The sequence below is a fragment of the Cinclus cinclus genome, chromosome 11 (assembly GCF_963662255.1).
Source record: "Cinclus cinclus chromosome 11, bCinCin1.1, whole genome shotgun sequence".
In the NCBI taxonomy this organism is placed as follows: domain Eukaryota; kingdom Metazoa; phylum Chordata; class Aves; order Passeriformes; family Cinclidae; genus Cinclus; species Cinclus cinclus.
This window is the reverse complement of record NC_085056.1, coordinates 20857674-20885663: the sequence shown is the minus strand read 5'-3', so window position 1 is coordinate 20885663 and position 27990 is coordinate 20857674. Positions and strand designations below refer to the sequence as shown.

The following is a 27990-nucleotide window of genomic DNA, read 5'->3' as shown; positions in this document are numbered from 1 at the left end:
TTGCCTCCCCAGCTTACCACCACCAAGTCATGCTCCTGCTGTCCTCCCTTTTTGCTGCCCTACTGTCCTGTGCCCCGAGAGTGCGCTGGGCAGCAGGGCCAGTGGCTGGACATGGGGTGTGTGGGAGGGAGAGAGTTTTCTTTGGAGAAGCCTGCTGAGATCCTACAGACCTGTGCGGAGTGTGGGACTTTGTGGCCATGTTTTCTTCACAAAGATAAGATGAGGCTTTTATCTGCATCATGATGATAAGACCTCCAGCTTCCTTCCCAGAGCAAGCTGTGATGAGTGCTGATCTCCATGTACCCTCTTCCCAACCCAGCCAAAACCAAGTGTTTTCAGGTCTCTGCTTTTACCCAAGAGCTGGTATTGCAGTGGTGGCCCTGAAGCTGTCTTATAAACTGAGACTTTGCAAAGTGGCTGTCTCTTCCTCCTAGCATAGAAAATGGCTTGTTTTTCAGGTGCTGCCATATATTTGTGAAAAGTATTACATCCCACTAGGCTTGGGGGGGGGATTCAGGTTATCCACGGACGTACTGCACACTCCCCTCAAAGTGGAGAATGTAAGAGGGAATCTGTCTCACTTCCACATTTTCGGTATGGCAAGCAGAGCTGTAGCTCCCAGTCCCGTTGGCAGCCCTCAGCATTGCCCACAGAGGGGCCTCACATCCCTCTAGACCCATCACAAAGCGCTGCTGAAGCAACTGGTTGTTGGAGAGGCCGTGCAGGGCATGTCATAGGGCTGCCCAAGGACACTGTGCAGCACCTATGGAGGGCATTGTTCCCCCTGGAGCTCATCAGGTGGTCCATAGGGCATTTTTGCAGGGCCTTTTGCTGTAGCACCTTGAGAATGCAGCATATAAATCAGAGAGCAAGGGGAAAAGCCTCAGGAGTCAGAGCAGCTGGGCTGGAGTCCTTCACTGAGATCCCTGAGCTCCAAGAGCTCTCACTCTGAGTCTCCTCCTTTTCTAAAAGCAGTAGGAAACGCTTTTTAAAGGCAAGTTGTGCATCAGAGGGAATTTCTACTGCCAGGAGATATCCCAGTTCACTTGAATGTACAATTAATGCATTGATCTGTGAGTATGGGAAAAGATCTTCCCTGTGGTCTCTCCACTGGTCAGTGGCATGGACACAGGATGAGATCAGGATGATTCTGGCTGTGCTTGAGGAATAGGCACCTCCAGCTACAGCTGCAGTTTGCTCCAAGGTGCTCTTCTGCATCCATTTCCACACTGAACATCTCAATCGTTCCTGTCCTCCAGGTTTTCAGTATCCTGCCGCAGTCGGGTGTGCTGCAGCCAGGAGAGAGACAGAAGGTCTCCTTCAGCTTCTTTGGCCACCTCAACACCATCGCCAGTGTCACGGCGCTGTGCCATGTAGAGGGAGGCCCCACCTACGAGGTGGAGCTGACCGGGGAGGCCTCATGCATCAGCTACTCCCTGAGCCTCCAGGAGATCAACTGCGGCTTTCAGGTACCACACGTGTGCCCTGGCACAGCTCCTTGCCTTTGAACCACGGCCGATGGGTTCCTGCCCACCTCAGTCCAGGGCTCCTCCCCCTTCCCAGCCCCTTTGTTGGCTCTGGAGCTTGGAATTGCAACCTTTGAGGGACACATCTGGCATCCAAACTGGTTTTAAATGGCCATCTCTAACCCTCTCCAAAAGGCTGGGAATGCCTCTTTTTCAGGGTACCTAACACTGCTTCCTGGGGCAGGCAGGGCCCCAGGGGGGATGCTCGGAGGGACATGTCTTGAGACATCCCTTTGCTGATCCACTCCTAAAGCCTGATCTCCCAAGGACATGCTCTTGTCTAAAGGTCTTGCTTAATCCACACAATAATCAAGGGAACAAGTTGGGCTTCCAGTTGCTCTAGTTGGTGAGACTGTCCCAGAATAACTCCCACTTCACTCTTTTTCAGTTGAAAGCACACAGATATTTCCAGCTGCTGGCCCTGTCTGTTTTGCCCTGTGTGACTCCCTTGTTGCATGTATGTTGCTTGCCAATACTTGCATGCAGGTGCCTTTTCTTCTGGGATGCCTCAGTGCTGTTTCTGTTTCTCCTGGCTGTTGGTGAACCCTCACAGTGCAGAGGGCCTGGGTCCCCTGGTTCCTTTATTACTGGCCCTCACATGGTTGTTTACCACACCTCTGTGTGCTGCCAGAGCTCCCTGCTCCTGTGCAGGTGCCCTGTGCCTGGGAGTTCCTTAGGTCCCCCCGTGCCTGTATCTCCTCCGTGGTCCCTGCTCCCATTATGTGTCTGCTTTCAGCCCCAGGAGAGAGGAAGGAGATTCCCAGCAGCAGGCCTGGGTCTGTAACTTCCCACTCCTATGCCTTCTCTCCAGATATTTAATGAAATTCATCACAGCACAGTCACCCTGGCGAACACTGGCAACACTGAATTCAACTGGGTGCTAAATCCTAGCACTGCAGAGCAACATCTGCCTGGCGTGTTTCTGGTCATCCCCCCCACTGTAAGTACCACAAGTGACCGACCCCAGTCCTGTGTCAAGTGGCCCAGGAGAGTGTTAAAGGGAAAAAAGAAGAGGGGGAAGGGGGAAAAAAATCAGAGGGGAAAATCCCAAACCCAGCTGTTAGAGAGAGAGGGCTGTAAGTAATTTCTGCTGTTTCTGCTGGGTGCAGAGAAGCAAGTGCTCTCCTGACAGACTCCCTCATGGCCTTGGCTGGTGGGTGGCTCTGCTGTCACAGGGCACACACCAGTGGGAGGAGGCACAAGTCTGTTGGTCACCTCAAGTGATGCGCTTCACTGGGTTCCTCTGAGAACGAGCTGTGCTTTTGGAGCCCCGAGCACACTTGCTAAAAACAAGAAGTGGCTGACAAAACAGGTGAAGGGCAGGTCTTTGTATGGAAATCTGAGTGAAGCTTTATTGGGTCTGGAAGGGAATCCAGGGACAAAGACAAAACTGGGTTGAGGGCACAGGGTTAAATATGGGACGAAAGAGGCGAGTCCTGAGGATCAAGGTCCAACAGGGACAGGGAAAAGCAGTGCAGAGGAGGGGCAGCCAACCAGGGGAACCAATAGGGTAACAGGGCTGGAGCAATAGGGCAAACTATAGCCAAGGGGCATCAAGGAAAGGAAGAACGTTCCAGAAAGGGTACATCCAAGGTGAACAGGGGTGGAACAACTGTACAAACCAATAGAACTCAAGATATTAACATGTGCCTGCAAAGGCCTCTGGGAGGGAGGCACTTCTCACCCCAGCCTGGAGGGGCGTTTCTCCTTGCCTGCTTCTGCCTCTCCAGAGCTGAAGTGGTACAGTGCCAGTAGCAGGCTGGTTGCCCTTCACAGTTATTGTCTTGTGCTGCTGTAAGGGGAACAGAGAACAATTCTACTTGCTAGATTTCTCAGATGAAAACAAAGTGTAAACAAAACAAGTATTATATCTGAAAACTGTTTTTTCATGAAGAAAGTGTGCGGTCCCAACCAGAAGGGGATAAAACAGCGGAGAGAGAAAGTGAGAAACGCAAAGTAACAGTTGGCAGGCACAGAGCGGTGCTGCTGTAACCCTGGGGCGCTCTGTCCGTGTGCCGCTCGGCAGATGGAGCTGTGTGCGGCCAGCCGCCCCGAGCGGGCACGCCTGCCGCAGTGCTGGCCACCACCCGCAGCCGGCAGCAGGCGCGGCTGGCCCGCGGGCAAACAGCCGAGCACCAGGGTGCCGCGGTGAGCGGGGAGTGGCTCTGCCGGGAGCCGGACCCTCCAGCTGTTCCCAGCCCAACAAAAAGCCAAAAACGGCAGGGAAAAACTGGCAGCGTTGACTGCTTTCATATGGAAAGATTCCTCCTGTAATTCAGCCCTTTTAGGAAGACTATTGTTCAGACAGGCAAAATTCTCCTGGGCTTTGGAGTCTGCTCGCAGCCCCCCAGAGGTGGAGCCTGCATACATTTTCTCCTCGCAACTTCTTTTCCTCGTGGAGGGTGTTAAGGGTTAGGGTACAGCCCCCATAGTAATTTTTCACCCCGTATCAGAAAGTGTCTTCTTAACATATATTGAGGCATAAATTAAAATTTAACTGGTTCCTCACAGTCACTCTGGGACTCTGATAGCTGAGATCTCAGGCTGTGCTGGCACTGGAGCGTTGCTGAGGGTCACCTTAGCCAGGCTGTGCGATCACACAGGACATAGCCCTTGGCCCTGCCTCCCTGCTGCCAGCGCTAAGCAGCACTTCCATATCCCTTCCTAGGCTTGCTGCTCCCTGCCTCCTGCAGCTCTGCTGCTGTGCAGCGGCTTTGTGGGGCAGTGAGGGAGCTAGGGAGCAGCAGGGCTGGAAGAGCAAGGAGAAAAATTAGCAGCATCCCACCACTGTCCAAGCTTCTCAGTCCTGCCTGGATGTCTCCCAGCCGAAGCAGCACTCCTGCCTTTGTCCCTCCTTGCAGCGGGAGGAGGAAGCCGATGGCGTTCCCATTTCTTCATGCCTGTCTCCTACAAGGGATGAGAGGAGCTGCTGGCCCTGCTGAGTGCAGGGATTTCTCTTCCACAGCAGCAGCAAAAGAGCCTTTTTTTTTTGGTTTGTTTTTTTTGGTTTTTTTTTTTTTTTTTTGTTGAGGTGGGCTCTTGCTGGCAGAGGGCAAACCCCATTGGCAGCAGAGCTGTGTTTATATCAGGCTGTGCTGAGGCTGCAGCCTTATGAGCCCTTGGGAAAACACACTGCACCCTGCGGCTGGAGGCTCGACCTTATGGGCACAAGGGATGTAGAAGGTGTGAGAAGCGAAGCCCATGCCTCAGTTAAAATTTAAAGAAAATTAAGTAAGAGACAACAGGGGACAAAGTCAATAAATCAAGTCACAGCACTGGGTGCTTGACTTGGGTGCTTAGCTGCAGCCAGAGGCACACCACACCACACATCAAGACCCCTTATATACCCTGGGTATTGCAACAGCCTCATACATATTTACAAATGGTTATATGTATTGAAATATTTTAACATAGTTCCTCCTCCGTCCCACCTTTTTGGAGCACGTGCAGTTGTCCTAGTCCTGGTCATTTGTCACTCTTCAGCACATTCAACAGGTTTCCATTCCTCCACTGGTTAAATGTTAATGTTGCATCAACTCTTCACCAACATTGGTATTGCAATGCAAGATAACATTCACATTGAAAGAACTCTAAACTTTAGCAAAACATCTTTTACAAAAGAAAACATTATGAAACAGGTAATATTCACTTTAACAATCGCCAAAGCCAAGACTGTAATACGTCTATCATGAAGGTGATGTGGTCTGATGGTTTCTTCTAGATGAGGACCTGTCCTCTCAGCCTGTCTGTCCCCTGAGCCATCCCCCCATCAAACACTCTGATGCATTCCCTCCCTCCTCTCCCATCCCTGCAGGGCTCCGTTGCACCTGGTGAGAAGCAAGTGCTGAAATTCTCTTACATGCCAGGAGTACCAGGAGCCTTCAGCAGGACTTTCCAGCTTAAAGTGGGTGACCTGGACCCAGAGAATATCTGCCTGAAAGGAGAAGCATTCTTTCCTGTGATCAGTGTGAACCTGCCCTGGAACATCGAAGGTGGGCACTGCTTGTCTGCCCCTAGGAAGGGTCCCTCTGGTTTTGTTCCCTACCATATGCACATAGGGTATCTCATGCTCAGCTCCACCAAGCCTGAGGGTTACAGGACTCCTGGACCAACTCAAGCCCTCTGACTGCTTCATGAGTCTTGAGCAGAGGATCCCACGTGGGCTTTGTCTCAGAAGCCATCCTGCAGAGCTTGCCTGCACATCTGGCAGGGTCCTGAAGGATGATGGCTAGACTGAAAGGCTTGGGAAAACTGTAAGAGAGGATGGCAGGGCTTCTGACAGGGTTGGATTTGCGTGACATTGCAGGCAATGAGATGCTCCTCTGTGGGGATGGACAAACTTGATGGGTGGGAGCAAATAAAATGAGGATTCAGAGAGGAACAGCAGCATCCACCTTCCATAGATGGCTGGAGGGATTTCTTTCTGGAAGAAACCAGTGTTGAGAGGTGGGGACTTCCCAGCTTAAATGGGATTGGCACATTGCTCACACTTCACTTTGTGGACGTTTTCTTCCTTCAGGAAATGAAAAATATGAGAAGCTCATAAAACCCCTGCAACAATTCAGTCAGAGGAATCAATCAGTTGTTCAGAAGACTCAGAGTCCGAAGACTAAGGCCTTGAAGTTTCAGACTCCAAAGACTCAGACCCTGAAGACTCAGAACCTGAAGCCCCACGCACCTGGCTTTGGCACTGTAGTAAGAGCAGCTGCAGCCCCGTTTGGCACATGCCACCCTCTCCATGGCACCCGAGCCCCTTACAGCCCACCGGTGCCCTGATGGCACCTGGGACCTCCCTGCCCACTTACAAGCATGTGTCACCACAGCATTGCCCCTAGGGCTTCCACTCTGCTCATGCTCTCTTCTGGGGTTGCACCAGATTCCTGGCTACCCCAGGGAGAGATCCTGAAGGCCATGCTCAAGGGATGGAATTGATGGTGCTTTAAAGGAGATGCAGGTCATTGCTGGGGAGTCTGTTGGTCCCAACCCAAGCCCTGCTAGATTTACAGACCTGAACAGCAGCTGCTTGACTGTGCCCTGGGACTGTGCTGGTAGTGCTCACCTCCAAGATGAGCTTGGTCCCAGTTCCCTTTCAAGACAGGTTTTGTCCAAGCTGCCTTGGTACTGGCTGGGGGCAGGCAAGTCTCTGGAGCTCTGGAAGGTTCCTGGCTTGTCTGCCTGGCCAGATGAGGCAAACTTTGCTAACAGGGGCTGGGCAGGTGAAGATGCTGGAGTTAACTGCTGTGGAGATGAGGTCCTGGCTAAGAGAGCAGGAGGTGTCACTGACACTGAGCAGCCAGACAGGAGGACCCCACACCCCCTGTCCATAAGAGCAGGGTGGGATCCTTTCTCAGATGCCAACGTTGGGAAAGACCTTTGCTAACCAGGCACTGTCTTCCCTTTCCTCAGCCAAACACTGAGCTGCAGATAGAGACGGTGATGATGCTGATAGAGGAGGCTGCCCTGGAGCTGCAGGAAAAGCTCCCATCCCATCCCCCATACAGCAGGTTCCCTGACAAAAAGATGCGCCAGAGTCTTGTCAAGTGAGTAGGGACTCCCATCCCCATCTCCAGGTGCCTCGTGGGGAACACCCAGCAATGTCCCCTTGTCCTGAGAGCTCCTTGTGTCTGCAGAGCTGGGAATAGCCTGGACTTGAGACAGGATGTGGTCCTGGTGGCTGTGACACTCTCCATGTGAGCAGCGGAGTGTCCTCTTTTCCCCAGCACCGCGCTGAGCTTTGGACTGCTCAGCTCCCCACAGGTGTGGGGTTCTGTCCCTTGAGCTGAGGGGACCCAGTGCAGACCTTCAAGGCCTTCCAGACAGCACAAATTCTGTCCCTGCTGACTAGCTCTGAAAGAGACAACTCCCAGCTGATGTCTTGGTTCCAAGTAACAGAGCACACTAAACAAAAACAAAAACAACAACAATAACAAAACAAAACAAAAAAAAGAGAAGGGAAGGGAACTGCACATGTCAGCAAACCCTTTAAAACCCAAAATCAGATGGCTTGAATCCTGGTGGGCAGGCAGGGCTTATCTAGGTAACTTGGTCTGTCCCTTTACACCACCATGATGCAGCACAAGTACAGGATGCTTCAATTCAGGAAGAAGATTCTCTGCAGAGCAGATCATGTAATCTGGTTGCAGAACAATGAAGATCTCCTGTGCAGGCCAAACTTATTGCTAGGCCCCAAAGCAATTTCAGGCTCAGGCTATACACAGGCTAAGCAGTTTCACTGAGATCAGTGAAGGCCCAGTGTACTCACCTATACTGGCTTTTCATGGCAGAGCAGCTGTGGCAGGTGTCCATTTAAAACTAATTTCATTTTCACGTACCATTAGTAGCTGATAAAACCTAGGACCTGTACTCCTGACTTCCCAAAGTCATTGTCAGGTGATCAGGCCATGGATTTCATGGGCTTGAGCTGAGTTTTTACAGCAGAGAATAAAGAACTAGCCACTTTATTTGTATCCCCCATCCACTTGGACATGCAGCCAGGCTGTGGTTTAAGGACTGTCCTTATTCCTCCTTGCAGAGTTGAGCTGCCTGAATATGTGCTGGACATGGGCACTGTACGTAAGGGTTACACTGAGAGACGCACCCTGGTGATCACCAACCCTGGGCAGATCCCAGTGTCCTTCCAGGTCGATGTATCTGCCCTGCAGGACACAGGTAAGCAGTGCTGGAGACACTTCCTGTGGGCTTGAAGGAGGTGTCTCAGACAGATTAGCTTAAGCCACTGAACTTGGTGAGGTTTTTGAGCTTTTTCTTCTCAGTGCCCCTGCTGGGAGCTTTAGAGGCAGAATTCTCCTGGCCAGCCATGCCCAGGGGACCTGGGCTGTCTGTGACTGCCCTAATGCTTCAGTGCAGAGGCCAGAAGGGCTCATCACCCTGATCACCTCTCAGCATCTTCTGCCCTTGGCTCTCACAAGCATCAAGTCTCTCTGGGCACTCAGTGGGCTTGTTTTGCAAACCAGCAGACTCTGCTGTGTTTTGGAAGTGCTTTGGTTGGAGTCCACACTGTCACAGCACTTGTATTCAGCCTTTATTGAGGAAACAGCCTGTGACATCCTCTGGTGGATCAAAAGAGTCTTCCAAAAGAGGCCTTGAGGCAGGGCTGTGTTTCCATCACACAAGGGCTCACTGTGTCTGAGGGGTGTTCAGGTGCACTCTTTTTTGTCCAGGTCACACCATGGCATGGGGTTTTTCCCAGACTTCTCAGCCAGGGCACCTGTAAGACCTTAACGTGCTTATGACACATTTTGTGGTTCTTGAGTATCTCAGCTGCTTTGTTTTCATCTGTTCAAGGTTTCAGAGTGAATCTGGACCAGATGCAGGGTCTGCCTCACAGACACACCATAATGTTTGAGGTGTGCTTTGAAAGCACCCGCCGGCCATGGGGTGATGTGGATGTGCTGCTGCCCATAGAGGTACCAGAGCTCTTGGGGCATGCAGCAGGCTGGGTGCAGCAGCAGATGTCACCTGCACCCTCCGCTGACTTCTCTGTCCTTCTCCAGGTGGCAAAAGGCCCCACGTATAACATCCGCCTCCATGCCACTGTGTTGGGACTGTCGCTCAACCTCTCCAAGAACATGCTGCAGTTCTCTGATACCCTCGTTGGGCAGTGCCAGATTGAGACAGTCCAGCTCTACAACTGGTTCCAAATACCCTGCAAGTGGTTCATTACTGCCATCAAGCCTGTCAGGAAGGTAAAGCACAGGCGACGTCGAACATGTAACTTCTTGGTTGGGTTTTCTTTGTGTCTCTTGCCCTTTCTGCTCCTGTGGCTGCCTGAGCACTTGGATCTACAGTGTGTCTGAGGAAGCTTCTGAGGGTCTAAATCAAGACTGTTTTGCCTGGACCTGTTCCATTATCTGATGCTTTGCTTCTCTGCCATCTTCACCCATTCCTTCTCTCAGGACAGTAGTTCCCTATCTGCCTGCCCAGTTCACAGGTTTTTGCTGCAGCTCCAGGCTATGGGGGCCACACTTGGTTTGGCTGTGGGTACTCTGAGCACAGTATCATCAGTGTCTCAGAGCACTACAAGAACTGAGGCTCTGTCCTCACACACTGAGGAGACCTCACACAATTGGTTTCTGTGCCCAGGACAATCAACGCAAACGCATTACACCAGCCATGTGTCAGAAGCAGCAGGTGCTGGAGGATGAGCCCTGTCCCTTTGAAGTGACGCCCTCCAAAGGAACCCTCAATCCAGGAAGGTGGCAGAACTTACAAATCCAGTTTACACCCAAGCAGGAGGTGAGATTGGCAGGTGTCAGCCCAGGAGGCCTGTCAGGGCTATCTGGAAATGAGGGCCTGGTGCAGAGGTATGAGCTCTGCCTTCACAGGGAGCTTTCTGCAAGCTCCGTTCTCAGCATGGCTCAGTTCACCCCAAGAGTACTCCTGCGAGATGTGCTTCGAAATGCCCACAGGGAGCTTGCACAGAGAGAGAGCATCAGGGCTCTGTGGCTGCCTCCTGGCACAAGGAGGGGGATGTGCCCAACTCCCCTTGTGCCTCCCTCTTGCCTGGCTGTATTTGCCGCTGCACACTTGCAGAGGACAGTCCTGGAATGGCCAGTCTAGGCTCGTCCTGCTGCAGAACTGACAGACAAAACAGTCACCAGACACCTTCCTGGGCATGGCAGGACAATCACCTGTACTGGTGTGCTGCCAGCAGTAGCCAGGGCTCTGGCCTGCCTGCTCATTCCTATGCAGCTGGGGATTCAACTTAAAGGATGGAGTATTCCCAAGAGCAGTTTGCCTGTGGCTGCTGGCTCTTGGAAACTGACAGTGTGTACCAGTATGGACACAAGTGCTTCTGTGCCCGCTAACAGTCACAGGGGTCTTTATTTGCTCGAGAGATGTAACCATCTTGTGTCTGGCTATGACCAGAGCCAGACACTAAGCAGAGAAGATGACCCTTATTTCTAGCCAGTGAGAGCTCATTTGCTTCTCTCCTGGAGCTGGTGTTTGCCTGACTTGGCAGTGCCAGGACTGTGTCTGGACACTGTAACCCCGAGGGCCCTTCTCATGAGCACTGCACTCCTGCATGACTAGGTGGAAACGCCTGACAGTCCATTGTACTTCCATCTGATACCCAAACACGCAGTTAGAATGCACACCAGGATTCATCCCAGTTACTCAGACCCAGGACACAGAGGCTGTAGTATCTAGCATAAGTAAATACCTGGTTTCCATTCACCTTGGAGGGACTGGTAACACCCTGACCTTGGGGCAAGCGTTGTATTTGGGGTCCTGTCACCCGGGACTCTGTGGATGAGTTTTCTGCACTTTTCTCTTTTCAGAGGTCTTACAAGAATGAGCTGAAGCTTAACATTTGTGGAAGCAGCAATCACTTAAAGCTGCACCTCTCAGGACAAGGTCTAGAGCCACGGTTGGAGTTTAGCCCCCCAGCACTCAAGATGGGATGGGTGCTGGTGGACAGTGATGGGGTGGATGCCACAGTGGTGGTGAAGAACCCATGCAACTTCCCTGTTGAGTTTTACTCACTGGATTTTGATGAGCAGTACCTTGAGGAGGAGAAGGTGAGAAGGCAGGTCTGGTCCCCATGTACATGCTGCCCAAGCTTCACAGCACTCCAGCATTCCCAGGCTTGTGCCAGGGAGATGGAGGCAATCCCCAGAGTAAAGCCAAGTCTGCTGATGTGCTGTGGGAGGACTTAACTAGTTTGTGTTGTTGGGAGGATGGGAGGAGACAGAAAATGGGTTTGTTGAGTGTGTGTGAAGAGAGGCGAGAAAAGGAACGTTGTGTATGGTTTCTCTTCCCTACCTGCACAGATTCTGTGGATGGCAGCGGGGTCTGAGTACCAAAAGAACTTTCTAATGCCTCCACGCACCGTGGGTGGGATGCTGCCCCCAGAGGTGCTGGAGGACTGTGAAGCACAGAAGAGGCCGAAGGCTCAACAGGCAGAGCTCAAGGCCATGGCAGAGGCCAAGGACATGGCTGAGGCCATAGACAAGGCAGCACCAGGTCAGGAAAACAGTGAGGGTTTGGCCATGTCTGTCTTGATTGTGGCCACAGCAGGGAGTCCAGCCCATACACCCTGAACTGTCTGTCACCTTGTTCTCCAGGGAAAGCCCATGCTTTTAGCAGCTGCCTGTTCCCCAGCTTGGTGGAGGAACTCTTGGGTGAAGGGCTGGGGCATCCTCTCTCTACCCTGAATGTCACCAAAGGAAGCTCCTCTCTGCTGCTATAGACTGGGGATAAAATCAGGATATTCCCTTGTGTCCCTTAGCCACAAAGACTAGGATTGGATGAGTTCTTCAGCCAGTAGGACCAGGTCTAATATCCCTGGCTCTTTTATATTTGCACCTTCCGAGCAACAAAAGAACAAGCTCATGTTGCTTTCACCAAGTCTCCTTTCGTGGGATCTGAGGAGATGGGGAGGATGATGAGGATCAAAGGAGGGCGGGAGGCTGACTTTTCCCCCTGGTTTTGCACTGCAGCATATCATGGGGCTGTCACACCCTCTCCTGAGCCCATGGTGGAAGTGACTGGGAGCCCTATCTCTCAGGCTGTCATGCGCCACCTGGGCATCGACCCATCTTCAGAGAGTTGTGAAGCACAGCAGGACAGAGGGATTGTTGTTATTGTCCATGGGCCACCCCGGGCAGGTATGTGAGCTGCAGCCCTGGGCTGCAGGGAGAGGGGCAGGCAGGAGGAACACATCCTGGTGGACCATGGTGCTTAAGGCAAAGTCCTCAGCTGAACAGGAGGTGGAGATGATCCTCTTGGCTCTAGAATTCAGAGCTTGTACCCACACTCCAGCTGCCTCCCTCATGGCCTCCCCAGAGGGACACTTGCTTTCCCACTGTCCTTTTTACTTCGACATCTTGTTTGAGGTTCTTCCAAGGCCTGTCCCTGTAATTCCTCGTATGCAAGTGTCACCAAGCAGTCCTCCTCTCTCTCAGGAAAGACAGAGATAGTGGCGGCCCTGTGTCACTATTATGACACTGCTCACTTGTCCATTGACACCATGGTGAAAGAGGCCATTGCCAATGATCAGAGCCAAGCAGGGCGCCGCGCCCGGGAGCTTTGCACCAAGGCTGCCATGGAGCTGAGAGGCGAAGACCAAGATGATGCTGGTAAGGAGAAATGCTGGACCCAGAGCCAGTGCTTGAGAAACCTACCATAACTGTCCACTTCTGCTTACTCAGAGCAGCACCTTTTCAGTCCTTGGGTCTCCTAGGGAACATGGGTGAAGTGCATCTCTGGCTTGTCTAAAAAAAAAGAAATAAATTTTAAGAGCTCAGTCAGGGGTTCTTTTATAGCCCCTTTGCTGCCGTTCTTGGCACATAATTGGTACATGTTTATTTTTCTGCGGGTGGTGAAGCACTTCTGTCCCTTTCCCAAATATTTTATATTTCCTCTAAGCTGAGTCAAGCTTGCTCCTCATGGGCAGCAGGCAGAACTGCTGCCCACTTTAACAAGGAAAAAGCCTTCTGAAGTGGCTCATTAAGCACAAGAGGACTGACTATGGGTTTAACCTTGCAAAGGAGAAGAAGGGAAGGACAACCTCCCAGAGGAATTTCCAATGAGAGACATGCTACAGATGAGCTCTTTTCTCCAGAGATTTACCTATGCCCATTGTCAGGGCACACAGCTCATGCATGCTGGGCTGTTCTACGTGTAAGACTGAAGACTTTAATGAAACTTACTGGGAAGTTGGTACCCTGAGCTCTGCAGGGTGAGGCAGACCTGGCTCAGTGCAAGGGGGAAGTTTTGCATTGCTCAGTTTTGAACCTGGCTGGGTTGGGAGCTGGTGGAAGGAAGAAGAGTCTGGGTTCCAGCTGGGATTTTCCCACAAGGAAGATTTCATTTCAGTGGAGACAGGTGATGCAAGTGGGGTAGGGCTTCAGGTCCCCACATGAGAATGCAGGATGGGTGCAGTGTATGGAAAAATGGTCCTGAAGGACAAATCTTTGGCTTGATCTGCAGGGGAGCTGCTGTGCAAGAGTGTCACCTGCATGCACAGTTGTTAGGAGGGACATAGTGCTGGCTTTAAAATCAAATACGGGATGGCATGTTTTACCATGCTGGTAGGAGAAGGAGGGAAGGAGCTGCTTCTGGGAAACAGTGCTGCCAGTGCCCGGCAGACTGGGGAAAAAGTGCCACATTTCTTCAAGGGCCCAAGGTTACGCCCATTGTGGGGAAAGGTACCTAATTGTTTTTCAAAGCCCCCCTGAACCATCTGTCCCCTATGCAGGTAAAAAGCTTACTGCTCGGACCAAGAATAAACAAGCCTCTGGAGAAAAAATCATCAAGAAAAATGCCAAAGGCAAGAACATTCCAGCACAAAAGAAAAAGGAGCCAGCCAGCAAATCCAACAAAAAGGTAAACACAGTCTGCTCTGGTTGATGTCTGGGACCTTTGCATTGTTTTTGAGATGGGCAGGGGCTGCTTACCGTGGAGGCTGTGTGCCAGCCAGGGCCTGTTATGTGGGTCCATAGTGCCAAGCCCAGCTGGCAGGCTGGGTATGACTTGAGCTGGGAATGTGCTCTGGCAGACAGCTATACTGGTTCTAAGTGGTTTGCTGGTGAAGTGCAGTCCTGGCTAGTATGGCTGCAGACAGTGAGTAAAGTGCTGGAAGGCTGCACTGGGGGCTTGCAAGCTTGGGTCTCTGCTGGCCAAGGCATGGACCCTCCAGGACCATCCCCTGGAGCCTCACATACTGCACTGCAGGGTTGTTCTACTCTCCACTAGTGAGGAACCCCAGCTGCAAGCCCAGCAGTGGGAATTGTTCAGGGCTTTCCACCATGGTTTATTTTCCTAACAATGCTCCACATTACAGTTCACAGTTTCCACTGCTCCTGCACCACAACAGCTGAACATCATCAGCAGTCATGGGGAAAAGCTGAACTGCTTGAGCTGTGTGCTGCCCGAGGACCTGCTGGTGGACATCCTATGTGAGAGGCTGAAGGTGTGTGGGGTGGGGGAAAAGGAGACATTCCTGCTCTGGAGAGACAGGCAGAGATGTATGACTTGGAGAGGAGGAGGTCTGTACATGCTGCTGGAGGATCCTGGACTGTGTGCAGGGAACCTTGGGGGAAGCTGCAGATGCCCCTAGTTGGCAGAGCCTAAGGACAGATCCAAGCTGTTCTTAGCTAATGCCCTTGGAACAAGGATAGCTGGTGCCCTGTGACATCTCTTAACTGTCCAGCTGTGAGCCCCCTGCGTGCAATGGCTGACTTGTTCTTCCCTTTATTTGCAGCATGAAGACTGCTCCAAGGGAGTGGTCTTTGATGGCTTGGAGAGCCTCTTCACAAGCAGCCTGGAATCTTCTCTGCTCTGTGTACTCAAAGCTGTTAACAATCATCATCATATCTACATAGTGAACCTGCATCAGGATTGTGCTTCTTGGATAACCAAGGAGGAAGATGAAAGAAAAAGGAGGGACGCTAAAAGAGAGAAGGAAGGTAAGATATCTCCCTCCCTCTCAAATCTTTCTCAAGCCCTCAACCTTATCTCTGCGTATCTGGGTTTGCAGCAGAGCTTGTAAGAAACATTTTTATTAATCTTTCCACCTTCTGCCTCAGCATAACCAGAACTCAGAGTTGCAGATCTGAGGTTTTACGATTCACCCTAATCTCTAACATTAAAGTTTGGGCACAAGTGCAAACTGCTGTAGCTCAGTGACAAATGACTGTCCTCAGCCTTGGTGCGCTTAAGCCAGGCAAAGCACAGGAACTCACTGCCCGGCCATAGTTTGGGTGATTGTTTGAATTTTGGAGCAGGGTTATGAGCTCCCCAACATCTCCTGGTATGATAGGCTGGGTTGGGAAAAGCTGTGAATCCTTGCGGCTGACCCAGAGCACCCAGCTCTGCTTCTGGTCACTCATGGTTTCTCTTCTGGTTTGTGCTAAAGAATTGCAGCGGACAAAAGCTTTTCAGAGGAACATGCAACGTATCTTGAAAATGGATGAGGATGAGTATTATGCCCTCCCTGAGGAGAAGCAAGCTCTAGTGGATAAAATAATACAGGGAAGAAAGCATCTACGGAGGGAGAGGTGAGTAAGCCCTCCATGGGTTACTGCTTAGAGTAGTGTCCCTGGAAGGTTTCCCTGCTCCAAGGCCTCTGAGCTCAGTTTGATAGCAAAGGCAAGAAGCAGCACAGGGATGGCCACTCTTAGCTCCCTGGCTCCCAAGAGAGGAAAGACCTTCTTCTACTGAGATAGAATATCTTCTCTATTTTAGTGGTGAGCTCTCCCAGTTTAGATGCTGCCTGCAGGGAGCTGGGCTCAGGGCTTGCCTGTAGAAGTGTATTTAAGTCTATGGTGTTGATTTGCACTTTATTCATCATCTCCCTTTTTCACCAAAACAGTGGGATTGTGGTATGGGCAGGTGTGGGGCACAGACAAACCCTTGGTTTGGGTCCTGGTCCTGCTACAGATGAAATCCTTGCAATGCTGACCTGCCAAGGTTCTCCTTATGGTGGGACACCACCCATAAAAGCCCATGTCCTTTAGGCTCCCCTGAAACTGCAGAAGTAGGCAAGCTCTGCTCCAGCAAGGCAGCCCAGCTCAGGACAAACAGGAAAAGTGTGGAGCTGGGAGGTGAGGCTGCTTAAAGCAAGCCTGTGTATCAGGACTTCTTTCAGCTCAGGCTGAAGTTGGTTTCATGGGGAGGAGACAGACGAGGCTGCTTCAAATTGTTTCCATGGCAGATAGCACAAGTTTGCCTTGGTTACAGCTGGGTTCCAGCAGGAAATCTGGCTGACAAGAGCCTGTCTTGCAGGAGAAGAGTTCCTGCAGCCTTTGCTTTCTGACTGATAGGATTATTCTCATTAAGGAGCAGGCTATGTCCAGGGAGAAGGGGGCTGCATGAATCGAGTAAGAATTGTAGGGAGGGACAAGCAGATGTTAGCAATTTGTGAAGTGGTTTAAACTGGGAAATCAAGAGACGAAGGGCGTTTTCAGTCATCAGTGCAGAGAGCTGGTGGATCAGCCTTTGGCAGTGGGCTGGAGGTGTCTGGGTGTGCCTTAAGAGGGAGGTTGCACAGTCGAGACCTTACAATGGCAATGCTTAGGTTTGGCTGGTCCTGGAGGTCCCCTTCCACAGTTCACTTGGGGTGTTCCCAACCTCTGTGGGTTGAGGAAAATTCAGGGAAATGGTCTCATGGTTATGCCTGGCCTCAGGGTCAAGGAATAAACTGCAGGGCCAGCCAGGACTAGTGAGCCCAGGTTTGTGGTGGTGACTCTCAGAGATGTTTTCTATTTTGTTTGCTGAAGGGAGATGAAGCAGCTGGCTCAAAAGCTTGAGGAGGAGGCAAAAGCCTTAGAGGAAAAAGAGAAGTGGAAGGAGGAAGAGAGGCAGAAGGAGGAAGAGAAGCGGAAGAAGGAAAAGAAGGGTGTCTCCTTGGGGAAGCAGTCTGCGAAACCAGAGAAGAAGGAAACCAAAGCCCTGGAGAAGAAGGAAACCAAAATCCCAGAGAAGAAGGAAATCAAATCTCCAGGGAGGAAGGAGACCAAAAGCCCAGAGAAGGGGGAACCCAAAGCCCCAGAGAAGAAGGAGACCAAAAACCTAGAGGAAAAGATAACCAAAATCCTAGAGGATATGATAACCAAAATCCTAGAGGAGGAAACTGAAATCCTAGAGGAGTGTATATACAAAGGCCAAAGGATCTGGGAAATCACAGAAAAGGAGGAAACCGAATCCCCAGAAAAGGAGGAAACGGAATCCACAGAAAAGGAGGAAACAGAATCCCCAGAAAAGAAGGAACCCAAAGCCCCAGAGAAGGGGGAACCCAAAGCCCCAAAGGGGGAACCCAGAGCCCCAAAGAAGTGGGATACCAAAGCCCCAAAGAAGGGGGAACCCAAAGGCCCAAAGAAGTGGGATACCAAAGCCCCTGGGAAGGGTGAACCCAAAGCCTCAGAGACGGGGGAACCCAAATCCCCAAAGAAGGCGGCTACCAAAGCCCCTGAGAAGGGGGAGCCCAAAGCCCCAAAGAAGGGGGAACCCAAAGCCCCAAAGAAGGGGGATACCAAAGCCCCTGGGAAGGGGGAACCCAAAGCCCCAAAGAAGAGGGAACCCAAATCCCCAAAGAAGGGGGATACCAAAGCCCCTGAGAAGGGGGAACCCAAGGCCCCTGAGAAGGGGGAAACCAAAGCCCCAAAGAAGTGGGAACCCAAACCTCCAAAGAAGTGGGAACCCAAATACTCAAAGAAGGGGGATACCAAAGCCGCAAAGAAGAATGAACCCAAAGCCCCAGAGAAGAGAGAATCCAAATCCCCTGAGAAGGATGAACCCAAAGCCTCTGAGAAGGGTGAACCCAAAGCCCCAGAGAAGGAAGAACCCAAAGCCCAAGGGAAGGAACAACCCAAATCCCCAGAGAAGGGGGAACTCAAGGACGTAGAGAAGGGGGAGCCCAAAGCCCCTGACAAGCAGGATACCAAAGCCCCTGGGATGGGGGAAACCAAAGCCCATGACAAGGGGGAAGCCGAAATCCCAGAGTACCCAGCTGAGATGGATAAGAACTTGATCCAGAGGTTTCAAATCTATGAGTCATCGCAGCAGGACCTCACACAGCTTTTCTCCTACGGTGACAAGGTTCAGGGTTCTTCTGTGCAGTTACCCGTGATCCAAAACAGAAATACATCCCTGCCTTCAGCTGAAAACAAAGGTCAGAAGACCTATAAGTCTCAGGAGAAGGTTGAGAAGAAGCCTGAACAAAAATGTGGAGGCCAAAGGAGTCTTCAGTCATCTCAGCTGGAGACACAAAGTGAAGTTGCAGAAGGGACAGTCAGAGATGAGCATGTCAGGGTGCGGTGCTTGGACATCCAGGTCACAAATCCGAAGGCCATGATTAGGGAGATCCTGAGGGATGGGAGGCTGCCAACAAAAGATGAGATAAAACCTTGCAAGGCTCAGATTTTGAGCATGCTGTGGTCTTGGATCCTGGAATATTGTGTCCCCCCAGGTGACAATGGCACAGAGCCTTGTCCAGGCCCCTGATGATGTTCCACAATGACTCCGTAGCATCTGTGTGGATGGGGAGGTTATCACCATCCATCCCTCAGTGGGCAGAAAGTGGGAGTGCTCTGTGTACAAGTATCCCATCTGTTCAGAGTTTCCCAGCCTGGAAATCATTAGAAATGGTCCCAGGACAGGGCAGCTCATGGTCATTGTTTTCTTCAGCTGAGTCACTTGGGAGAGGTTTCTGTCCCAGTCCTGCTTGTAGCTCTTGCCTCTGCTCTGGAGCCTGCTCACCCCACTGGGCATAACAAAGCACTTGTATACTTCAGATAAATCAAAAACCCCATTGCCAAAAGATCAGTGCCTTGAAAGAAGGAGCTGTGAGGATGAAGGCAACAGAAGTATAAGCAGGATTTTCTCTTCTGTTTTAGATGCTGAGACATCTGGGACTGCATCCCGAAGGGCCTCCCCTGCCCCCTGCTGCTGTCTTCTCCGTAGTCAACTACCCAGAGGAGTGGTTGGGTTCTGCAGAGTGTGTGAAGCCCTTCACCATTGTTGCACCGGAAGGTGCTGCTATGGAAGACAATCGGGTGGGTGCTCCAGTGGTGCTGGCACTGAAGGTGCCATGGCAGGGACCAGGCTACATGGGGGCATGGGGGACAGGTTGGATGGAGAAGGATCACTGTGGAGAGGTAGTGAAGATGTGATGGGGCCCCATGTCTGCAGGTCTCCTTTCTGTCAGGGATGGGACAAAAGCGACAGCTCTGCGGGAGACAGAGCAGTTCGGTAACACAAGAGGGAAAAAAATCATTTAAAACCGTCAACTACCTTTGAGACCAGGGTCCTCAGTGAGAAGGGGTGTCCTAGGTAAAACAAACACCAGTTAAGGAAGACCAAGTCCCTGGGCAGGTGGACTTATTTGTTTATTTATTCTCTCTTCCATTGGTTGAGAAACTCCCGCTTTGCTTTCCAGGATGGGGATGTCTTAGGGCTCACCTGTCCCTCCCTTTTCTCTCTCCCCTTAGGCCAAGGCCCCAGATGCCAAGGGCAGTTCTGCCGAGGGCCAACCAAAGACACGTAAAGCAGCCAGCAAAGACAACTCTCCAAAGGCGAACCAGATCTCCACACTCAGAGCAGAAAGTTCCCAGGATTCCTCTGCAACCAGATCCAAAAGTGTGCTGAAAAGAGCCTCAACCCCCACAGAATTCCACAGGTGAGCCACATGGGAAGAGGTGATGCCTCTGCTTCTTGGTCCTCTTGCCAAACAAGGTCCGTCATCCCCAGCTCCACAGTGACCCTGTGCCAGTGCCTCCACGGGATGGCCAGTGCACCCTCCTTGTTTCATTTGCTCCTTAGCAATGTCTGAAGCCTCCTCTTTAATTGCCAGGCTGAAACGGTACCGATGGATAGTGCCTGGCCACGGTGAGGTGGAACTGAAGGTCCACTTCTCCACCAAAAGGCCAGGGAAGTTTGAGCACACGCTGAGGTTTGAGCTCGTGGAGACAAAGCGCCAGTACGAGCTGCCCTGCAGTGGCACGGGCGTGTACCCCAGCATCAGCCAGAACCCGCGGTAAGGCTGGCCCTTGGCAGCCTCCCACACTGCTGCCCCCTGAACTCACAGCCAGGGCTGCCCCTTGGTGCTTCTGGCCTGGGCAGGTGGTGCTGCTTGAGGTCACCCAGCATCTCTTCCTGTGCTGGGAGCTGGGAAGGCAGATGGTGCCTCAGCCACCAGGAAGGGTTATGGCTTTCTGACTACATTTCCTACTTGGAGCATCTCGTAATTCCTTCTTCCCCACTTTCTCTGCCCAGGCTGGTGTTTCCACAGTGGAGGGAGACCATGGAGGCAGATGAAATCATCTTCAAGGAATATGTTGAGAGCACAAAGCAATTCCACTTTGGACCTCTGCTGTGTGGGAAATCAAGAGAGTGGTATGTGCTCCCTGCTGGGCCTTGTTCTTTCCTGGACATGCTTGGAGAGACATGCTGTCCTGCTGGCACAATCCAGGGCAGTCCCCAGCAGAGTCCTGGGAGACACATGGGATTGAAGGACCACAGATGTGTGAACTTGAGCAGATAAGAGGCAAATGGGCCTTGGAGGAGCTGCTCTGCCTACCCGGTGGGTGTCTTGGTGGCCACCTTGGTGGCCAGAGCCGCATGCTGCTTCCAGACCAAAGGAGACTTGGGGGGCAACTTCTGTCCCCCTCCACATCTCAGCTTCACCCTGTAGGGAATGAACTGTATGGTGGTTTTAGAGGTGCTTTGAGCTCTGCAGGTAGCCTGATTGAGCAATTCTTCTGTAGATGGTTTTGTGAACCTTTCATTAATCTGTAATTAATAATAAGATTTATGGTTCACCTGCCAATGGGTGTCAGGGGGAATGTACAGCATCATGTACATTTTCCTGTGATGACATTGCATCCTCACTGCTAGGTAAAGTCTGCCTAAACACGCTGTCACTGAAGCTGTTGTGTATTTCTACTTTTACTGTCACTTTTTTTTTTTAAATACTATTTAACATTAAGTTCTTGTCTCCATGGGAGATCTGGAGGGCTAGGTCTATTTTGCCAATGTAAGGAAATGAAATCAAAATAGTTTAAACAACCAGACAATCTTTAGCCAGGTTGATGGATAATCTGGGATTTCTCTTTGCCTCTTTAACCCTTTCACTCCAAAGTCATTTCCACACCTGAGAGAAGGGTCATTTGTTATCTATTTGCATTCCTCTTGGGAATTGATGCTTTAAATTTCCTTCTCAGATGTTGAGCTAACGCATGAAATCCAAGGGATTTTTATGACTTTTATGAAAGAGATTAGCTGAACTTTTTTCCAAAAGAGAAGAGTTTAAAGAAAGAGTTTTCTTTCTTTATACCCTGCAGGGAAGGCACCCCAAGAAGGGGAAAGAACCCATGTGCCTGGTGTACTGTTGCTTTTCTAGGCACCCTTGAATTTACATTGTATTATAAACTCTTGAAGTGGCCTGAGCATCATCAGGCTTCTGGGGTGGAGGCACCAAGTCCAGGGGAAGGCATCAAAGTAAGGCAAGGATGAGCACACGTCCATGCCCCTGACTGGGATCCATTTCCCTCACTTGTTTGTTAGAACTGGGTCTTCCAGCACCGCTTCTTTGGGTGCACATGGAGCTCTCCTCGACGTGTGGCAAAGGCAACAGTCTCCTCTGCAGCCTTTTCCCCTTTTGTGGACAGGTACAAGGCCCGGAACTGTCCCGGCAACTCAGAGAATTTAACCACCCTCAACAACTCCCCTGTGGATGCAGAGGTCCAGTTCTCCTTTGAGAATGATGGGAAAGCAGTGACATTCCTTTTGGACCCTCCCAGCATGACACTCAAACCAAAGGAGAAGCAGGTAGGAGGAGGGCAGGTAGAGCTGGCACTGTACAAGTGCCCAGGAGCTGCTCCTCCTGCTCACACACAGTGCTCTTTCTATTTCTTTCTGTGGGGCCGGGTCTAGGAGCTGACCATTTGGGCATACCCCACTTCCCCTGGCTTCCTGGAAGACAAACTCATCTGCTGCATTGAGAAGAACCCAGACCCAGTGGTTTTCAGCCTGTGCTGCCATGGGGTGCACGTGATGCTGGAGGTCAGCCCCCTGGAGCTGTCTTTTGACAAGCTGCTTCTGCACAGGTCAGTCCTCCCACAAGCACTCCAGGACTTGTGACAAAGAGAAAATGTTTGACCTGGTTTCCAGGGCATGGATGGAGCTGCTGCAAGTTGCATTCAGTGGTGAGGCTGGTGTGACCGTCCAGCAGCTGATGCCAAGTGCCTTCCTGTCTCTGCAGGACTGACAGCAGGACCTTGGTCCTGAAAAACAACACCCTACTGCCCATGGCCTGGCAGCTCACTGGGCTGGATGACCTTGTTGAGGCTTTCTCCTTGTCACAAGATAACGGCATCATTGATCCCCACTCAGAGTTTGAAGTGACCCTGAGTTTCAAGGCCGAGCAGATTGGCAGCATTAAGAAGACCCTGCGACTAGAGGTGAGAGGGACTGGGCCCTGCCCTGCAGCTGTGTGCTCTTAGGGGTGGACTCAGGAAGAGCTGCACCTGACAGATTCAAGGGTGCTGTGACCCCAACCTCTGCCTCTACACTGCGTTTGCCAGGACGTGCAGTGCATCCACATCCCCCCAAATAACCAGACACTGCATCCTGAGCCTGTACCACAACCACTTTGTCCCTGTGAGTGGTTGAAGGCTGTTGTTTGGTTGTACAGACTGCAGTGTTATCTCTACATTCCTCTTGGACTTTGTCGGAAGCTCTTGCATAGTGCAACAAACACTCCCGCTGGGATTTTGTTCCCCGTGGTTTAGGGGCTGCGTTTCAGAGAGGGTGCTAGGTGATTGGAGAGGCATGTCAATGCCATCTGCTCTGAGACACCTCACAGTTCTTGTGGTTGTTCTTACATCCCTGTGCCTCTCAAGGATGCTTTGGCAGCAGCATTCCCTGCTGTAGGAGCACAGAGTGATAGGGCTTTTTTCTGCAGCAGAATCCCACTGGGGCAGGTGAACAAAGCATGGGAGTCCACCAACATTTGTGAAGCCAAGGAGGCCACAGAGGAAGCCGCCAGCAGAGACAAGGACTTACAGGCTGTCTACTAAAAGAATCATCTGAACAATGTTTCTTGCTGCTTCAGGTTTCAGATACAGGAAACATCCTGGGGATTGTTCAGGCTGAAGACATTGAGATCTCTGCAGAGGTCTGTGATGTTTCTCTGAGTATCGACATGCCTGAAGGTCAGTGGATGCCTCCCAAAGAAAGCAGTCCAGGTGCACTGCACTGCCTTGGGAGGTGGGAGACCAAAGCATTTGGGATGGGATGGGATGGGATGGGATGGGATGGGATGGGATGGGATGGGATGGGATGGGATGGGATGCAGGGATGGGATAGGATGCAGGAATGGGATGGGATGCAGGGATGGGATGGATACATAAAGCACATACCCTGCAAGCTGTGTGTAATAAAACCTCATCAGGGCACTTACAGCCTTAAGTCTCTCCCCTCTGACCTTTGAAGTGTACAGCTTCACGTGCAGATTGGATTTGGGGGCTTTGAAACCACAGAGATGTGAACAGGCAGTTGGCAACTGCCACAGGCTCAGCACAGCATATAAAGTAATTGGATTTGTGCTTGGAAGTGAGGAAATGGAAGCCAAGCTCCTAAGGCTTAGCTACTAAGCTTGCAGATATTTTGAGTAAGAAGAGAACGGGCAGACAAGTAGCTGGAAAACACTTTCAAGAACAGAAACTTGCTGAAAAGGGTTTTGTGCCAAGACCTCCATGTAGCTTGTGACCTGGTGTATTCTGCAGCAGCTCACAAATACCGTGTTTGACCTTGTTCTGCGGGTTTTGTGCAGGTCCAGATGGAAGCTTGGAATTTGGAACCATTAATGTCCTGGAAAATGTGAAGAAAGTCCTGAGTCTAAAGAACAAAGGGATGTACAACATTGAGTACCGGTGAGTCCATCTACCTGGTAGTGAACATTTCCTGGGGTTGCCAGGCCTGCCTTCTGCCTCTGTCAATGGCTAGAACGTGTTTCAATGCTGGCTACCTCTTGATAAATACAAAACCTGGGCTCTCTAATCTCAACTATTTTACCAAAGAACCCAGCCATAAACCAGCAGTTTTCCACAGCCCAAGAGGAACCCAAAAGAGAGTTCCCGAAATGTCAGCCACTGAAATGCTGAGACTCATTGCCTTTCTTTGATGGTCACCTCCTTTCTCTTTCTGAAACTCTGTAAAGAAGTGAATGAAAAATTTTGGTGTCAAGGGTTCTTGCAGTAACCTCGTGATTGCCTGCACTCTCTGACAAGATCCAGGATTCCCTGAGCAGAGTTGGACTCTCCCTTTTCTTTTTTTTCCCTAATCCTATACAAAGTCCTGGCTGTGCTGGTGGGATGTATACTTTTAACTGCAGAGATCTCCATTCCTTCCCTTTCTCCCCTTCAGTTTTGTGCTGAAGAATGCAGGTCCCAGGATGCAAGATTTGGCATCCCACTTCACTATTGAGCCTCAGTCGGGCATGCTGATTGCCTCCCAGCCTGGTGTGAATGTTGAGATGCTCTTCCACCCCACAAGGGAAATGCTCCTCAAGAACAAACCCATCCTGTACTGCCAGGTGAGCCCCCTGGGCCAGGCTCTGTTATCACACGGTGTTTTGGGAGCATCAACAGGATAGGTATCTAAAGGAAGGAAGGCTTTAACTGGAGAATCCTCTCTCCTACATACACAAAGTCTTTCAAAACCATTGGGAGGCTTCCTAAGTGGAGCTGAGAATCTGACTTTGGAGGAGGTGCTTAAACAGGGAGGGTAAATTGATGGAGGCCTGGGGTGGAGGCTGGCGACTGGGGTAGAGCAAGGTGGCCTCTTGGCTTTGTTTACCACCCCTTCCTGTGCACACAGGTGACAGATGCCAGCTCAGGGGAAGGAAGCCAGACTGTTGCCACCATCCCCGTGAGGGTGTCGGCAAAAGCTGTGTACAGCAAGTACAGTATTGAGCCTGCCTCACCCATCAACTTTGGGGCCATGCTCAAGGGCACCAAGAAGACCCAGACTGTCGTGCTGGAGAACAGAGGCATGCTCAACTTCAAATTCCACATCCTCCAAGCACCCGAGGATGCATCTGCATTGGAAAGCAAAAGGTATGAGAAGCCCTGCACCACCCTTCCTGTCTGAGGAGGCACCACCCCATGGCTGGTATGTGGCAGGCAGCCAGGAGACCTGGGCTATCATCCATCTGCATCCCTGGCTTGGGGAGAGGGAGCAAAACATCACCTTGGTATCCCCATGTGTACTATGAAGCTGGTGGTAGAGCTGCTCTCTGCAGCACTGGGTGCTGCAGGCTGCTCTCTGGGAGCCATCAGCAGCAGGAAGGCTTTCCTCTGTGGGGAGGAAAGCCAGCTTTGACCTCAGAGAAAGGCAGGGGAGCTCAGCATGACAGACACCTCTCCTTTCTCCTTCCTCAGCTCAAAGCAAGAGGAATCCGCTCCACCAGCGACAAAGCTGAAATCAAGCTCCTTGACACAGGTGGGTGACTCCTGCTCCCCAGCAGTGCTGCTGCAGGGGATGTGAGAACATGCTGCTGTGCCCAGGCTGGGGGCTGATCACCACAGGGTGGGATGTAGTCTGCAGGATGGAGTCCAGGATCTGCTCAGTCCCACTGACAGTCCTGTACTCTGGCTCAGACCTGGAGCTGTGGGGTCAACAGAGGGGAGCAGGTCCTGTGTTTGACAGCTGCTAGCCAGCATAGGTGTGTGAACACCACAGAAGCAAAAACATCCCCCACTAAACTCCCAGTCCACAGAGCTCAGAACACATTGCTTTTTCTTCTTCCCAGTCCCTTACCTCTCTCCCATCATTTCTCACAGCCATTTCTACTGTCCTGTGTTACCTCTGGAGGTTGAAGGATCACAGCTACCACCTTCATTCTTTACACACAAACTCCTTTCTCTCTGTCACTTGTGACATGCTTGCAGCTCCTCTTGGCTGGTTGGTCTCAGCCTGGAGCTGCCTTTGGGCCATGGATTCATCCTTCCCTGCCCTGGGACTGGGTACTTGGCCCCAGCTGGAGGCCAAGGCAGGACATACTCTTTGTTGGGGTGCTCAGGGCACAGCTATTAGCCATCAGCCTCTCTTGGAACTTTTTCTGCAGGGTTACCTCAGTCTTGGCATGTTCACGGTGTCCCCCTGCTCCGGCTCTGTCGCTCCATGGGGCCAGCAGAAGATCACAGTGGAATGCCTCGCAGGGCAGGAGGGGACATGTGAGGAGCAGCTCTACATTGACATCATGGGCAGAGACCCCAAGGACAATCCCCTGGGCATTCCCTTTACCCTGATTGCCGAATCCTGCCTCCCAGGTACATCCTGTCCATAGGTTCCCTTGGTCACACCTGCTGCTGATCAGCACCTCAACTTGCTGCTAGGATAGAGAGGCACACTAGCCCTGGTGTCCCACCTTAAAATCCTTGAAGAGGTTCCAGCCCTCTTCAAGTCCACCAGTGGACTCATCCCTCCCAGGCTGAGAGGGATGCACGGAAGGATAAAAGGAAAGCAATGCTCTCTAAGACTGAGGATGACTGAGCTCCATCCTCACAGCCAGCTCCCCCACCCAAGCTTGGGTTTAGCAGTCACATCGGCAGAAGGGGCTCATCAAGCCTTCTGAGAGGCCAGCAGGGTGCAGATAAATTCATCAGGGAGGCTTTTCCACGCTCATTCCTCTTGTCTGTCCACAGCACTTGTTGAGGATGTCACGTTAACCTTCGAGGAGTACCCGATCTGCAGCAGCACCAACCTCAGCTGCAAGCTGCGGTCAGTCAAAGGCACGGGTCTGTTTGTCAGAGAAGAGAACAAATTTGTCTTCACCAAGGTTCTGGTTGGGCAAGAGGCTGAAGCTCATTTCAGTGTCTACAATACAAGTGGTCTGCCATGTGACGTGGTCCTCTCCAACAAACCCCTGCCTGGAAAGGTAAGATCAAGAGGCCAAGGTGATGGCTGCCCTCTAAAGCCCTTGTGAGAGTTTGTTTTGTTCTCCAGATGTATTGCTTCCTGTGGCCCAGACTAGTCTAGCTTAGTGCAGGTTAAACTGCAAGGGAGAGCAGCAGAGCCAGGGAACAGCTGTGTTGAATTTTGCATGTCCCAAGCAAGGTTTTGGCTCACACCTCTGGGTCTTCAGTGGGAAGCACACTCAGAGAGGGGCTGTTATGAACTGACATGCCAGGGCTCAAAGCAGAGCATTTCCTCGGGCTCCCTGGCTTTTCCTTCTCTTTGAAGGCCAGTTCTAGGTTATTTGCAGGGTTTTTCCATGCAGCGCCCACCTTCCGTATATGCTGGGGCAGCTGCCAGCACTCAAAACACACAATGCTTTAGCACGAGGTCAGCATTCCCTGGGAGAGAGGGAACCTGCCTCGGGAAGCAGGAAGGATGACACACTGTCTGGGGCTGTTCTCAGTAATGCATTTATGAATAAAACTGTGTCATGTTGAAAGGTGCTTTCTCCTAACTTTTCTCTCTGGGTTTCCCCAAGGAAAAAAGCCCTATCAATAACATTTTCAAGTTGTATCCTGACATGATGTCCATTCCTGGCTCATCCAATGCCGTTGCTACGGTGACCTTCACCCCACCAGAGAAGCAGAACTACAGCTGTACTTTCAAGGCTTCCCTTGTCATCCCAAAAAGGTAAATTGCCAGTGGAATACTGGGGGTGGCCTCACTGAAAACTGCCTCTCCACTGGGAAGGCACAGATCTCTTGTTAGCTCTAATGCTTTCAGTAGCCTTAGGCAGAGTACTTGGCATGAGTTGATCTGGGAGGCAGTAGCTGTTAGAAAGAGCAGAAAAATGAGGCTGATGGTTTAGCCTGGAGGAGGAACTATGAAGACACAGAAATACTAGGTAGCCAACTGGAAGTTACTGAGATGTGCTGCAGCTGAGCTGCAGGTTTCCAAGGACAAAGGCTGAGATGAACAGTTTGGTGCCAGCAAGTCAGCAGTCAAAATTTCCTCTTAGATTCTGTAAAATTAAGTGATC

At 51.4% G+C, this 27990-nt stretch overlaps 1 protein-coding gene across 1 annotated transcript in view; it reads left to right on the top strand.

Annotated features, from left to right (window-relative positions):
- Nucleotides 1-27990, top strand: part of LOC134048155 (hydrocephalus-inducing protein homolog) — a 75410-nt gene that overhangs the window by 40164 nt on the left and 7256 nt on the right. The window contains exons 26-57 of the mRNA XM_062499755.1: nt 1172-1469; nt 2338-2466; nt 5341-5518; nt 6046-6221; nt 6933-7066; nt 8059-8195; nt 8832-8953; nt 9041-9232; nt 9630-9782; nt 10829-11068; nt 11321-11513; nt 11990-12157; nt 12386-12628; nt 13750-13877; nt 14368-14463; nt 14755-14893; nt 17650-18459; nt 18954-19045; nt 19481-19668; nt 19843-20025; nt 20265-20384; nt 21659-21818; nt 21924-22096; nt 22252-22450; nt 23104-23203; nt 23824-23923; nt 24417-24585; nt 24870-25108; nt 25433-25493; nt 26119-26323; nt 26699-26931; nt 27490-27641. Coding sequence (XP_062355739.1) covers nt 1172-1469; nt 2338-2466; nt 5341-5518; nt 6046-6221; nt 6933-7066; nt 8059-8195; nt 8832-8953; nt 9041-9232; nt 9630-9782; nt 10829-11068; nt 11321-11513; nt 11990-12157; nt 12386-12628; nt 13750-13877; nt 14368-14463; nt 14755-14893; nt 17650-18459; nt 18954-19045; nt 19481-19668; nt 19843-20025; nt 20265-20384; nt 21659-21818; nt 21924-22096; nt 22252-22450; nt 23104-23203; nt 23824-23923; nt 24417-24585; nt 24870-25108; nt 25433-25493; nt 26119-26323; nt 26699-26931; nt 27490-27641 — 5910 coding nt within the window. The remainder of the gene's footprint in view (nt 1-1171; nt 1470-2337; nt 2467-5340; nt 5519-6045; nt 6222-6932; nt 7067-8058; nt 8196-8831; nt 8954-9040; nt 9233-9629; nt 9783-10828; nt 11069-11320; nt 11514-11989; nt 12158-12385; nt 12629-13749; nt 13878-14367; nt 14464-14754; nt 14894-17649; nt 18460-18953; nt 19046-19480; nt 19669-19842; nt 20026-20264; nt 20385-21658; nt 21819-21923; nt 22097-22251; nt 22451-23103; nt 23204-23823; nt 23924-24416; nt 24586-24869; nt 25109-25432; nt 25494-26118; nt 26324-26698; nt 26932-27489; nt 27642-27990) is intronic.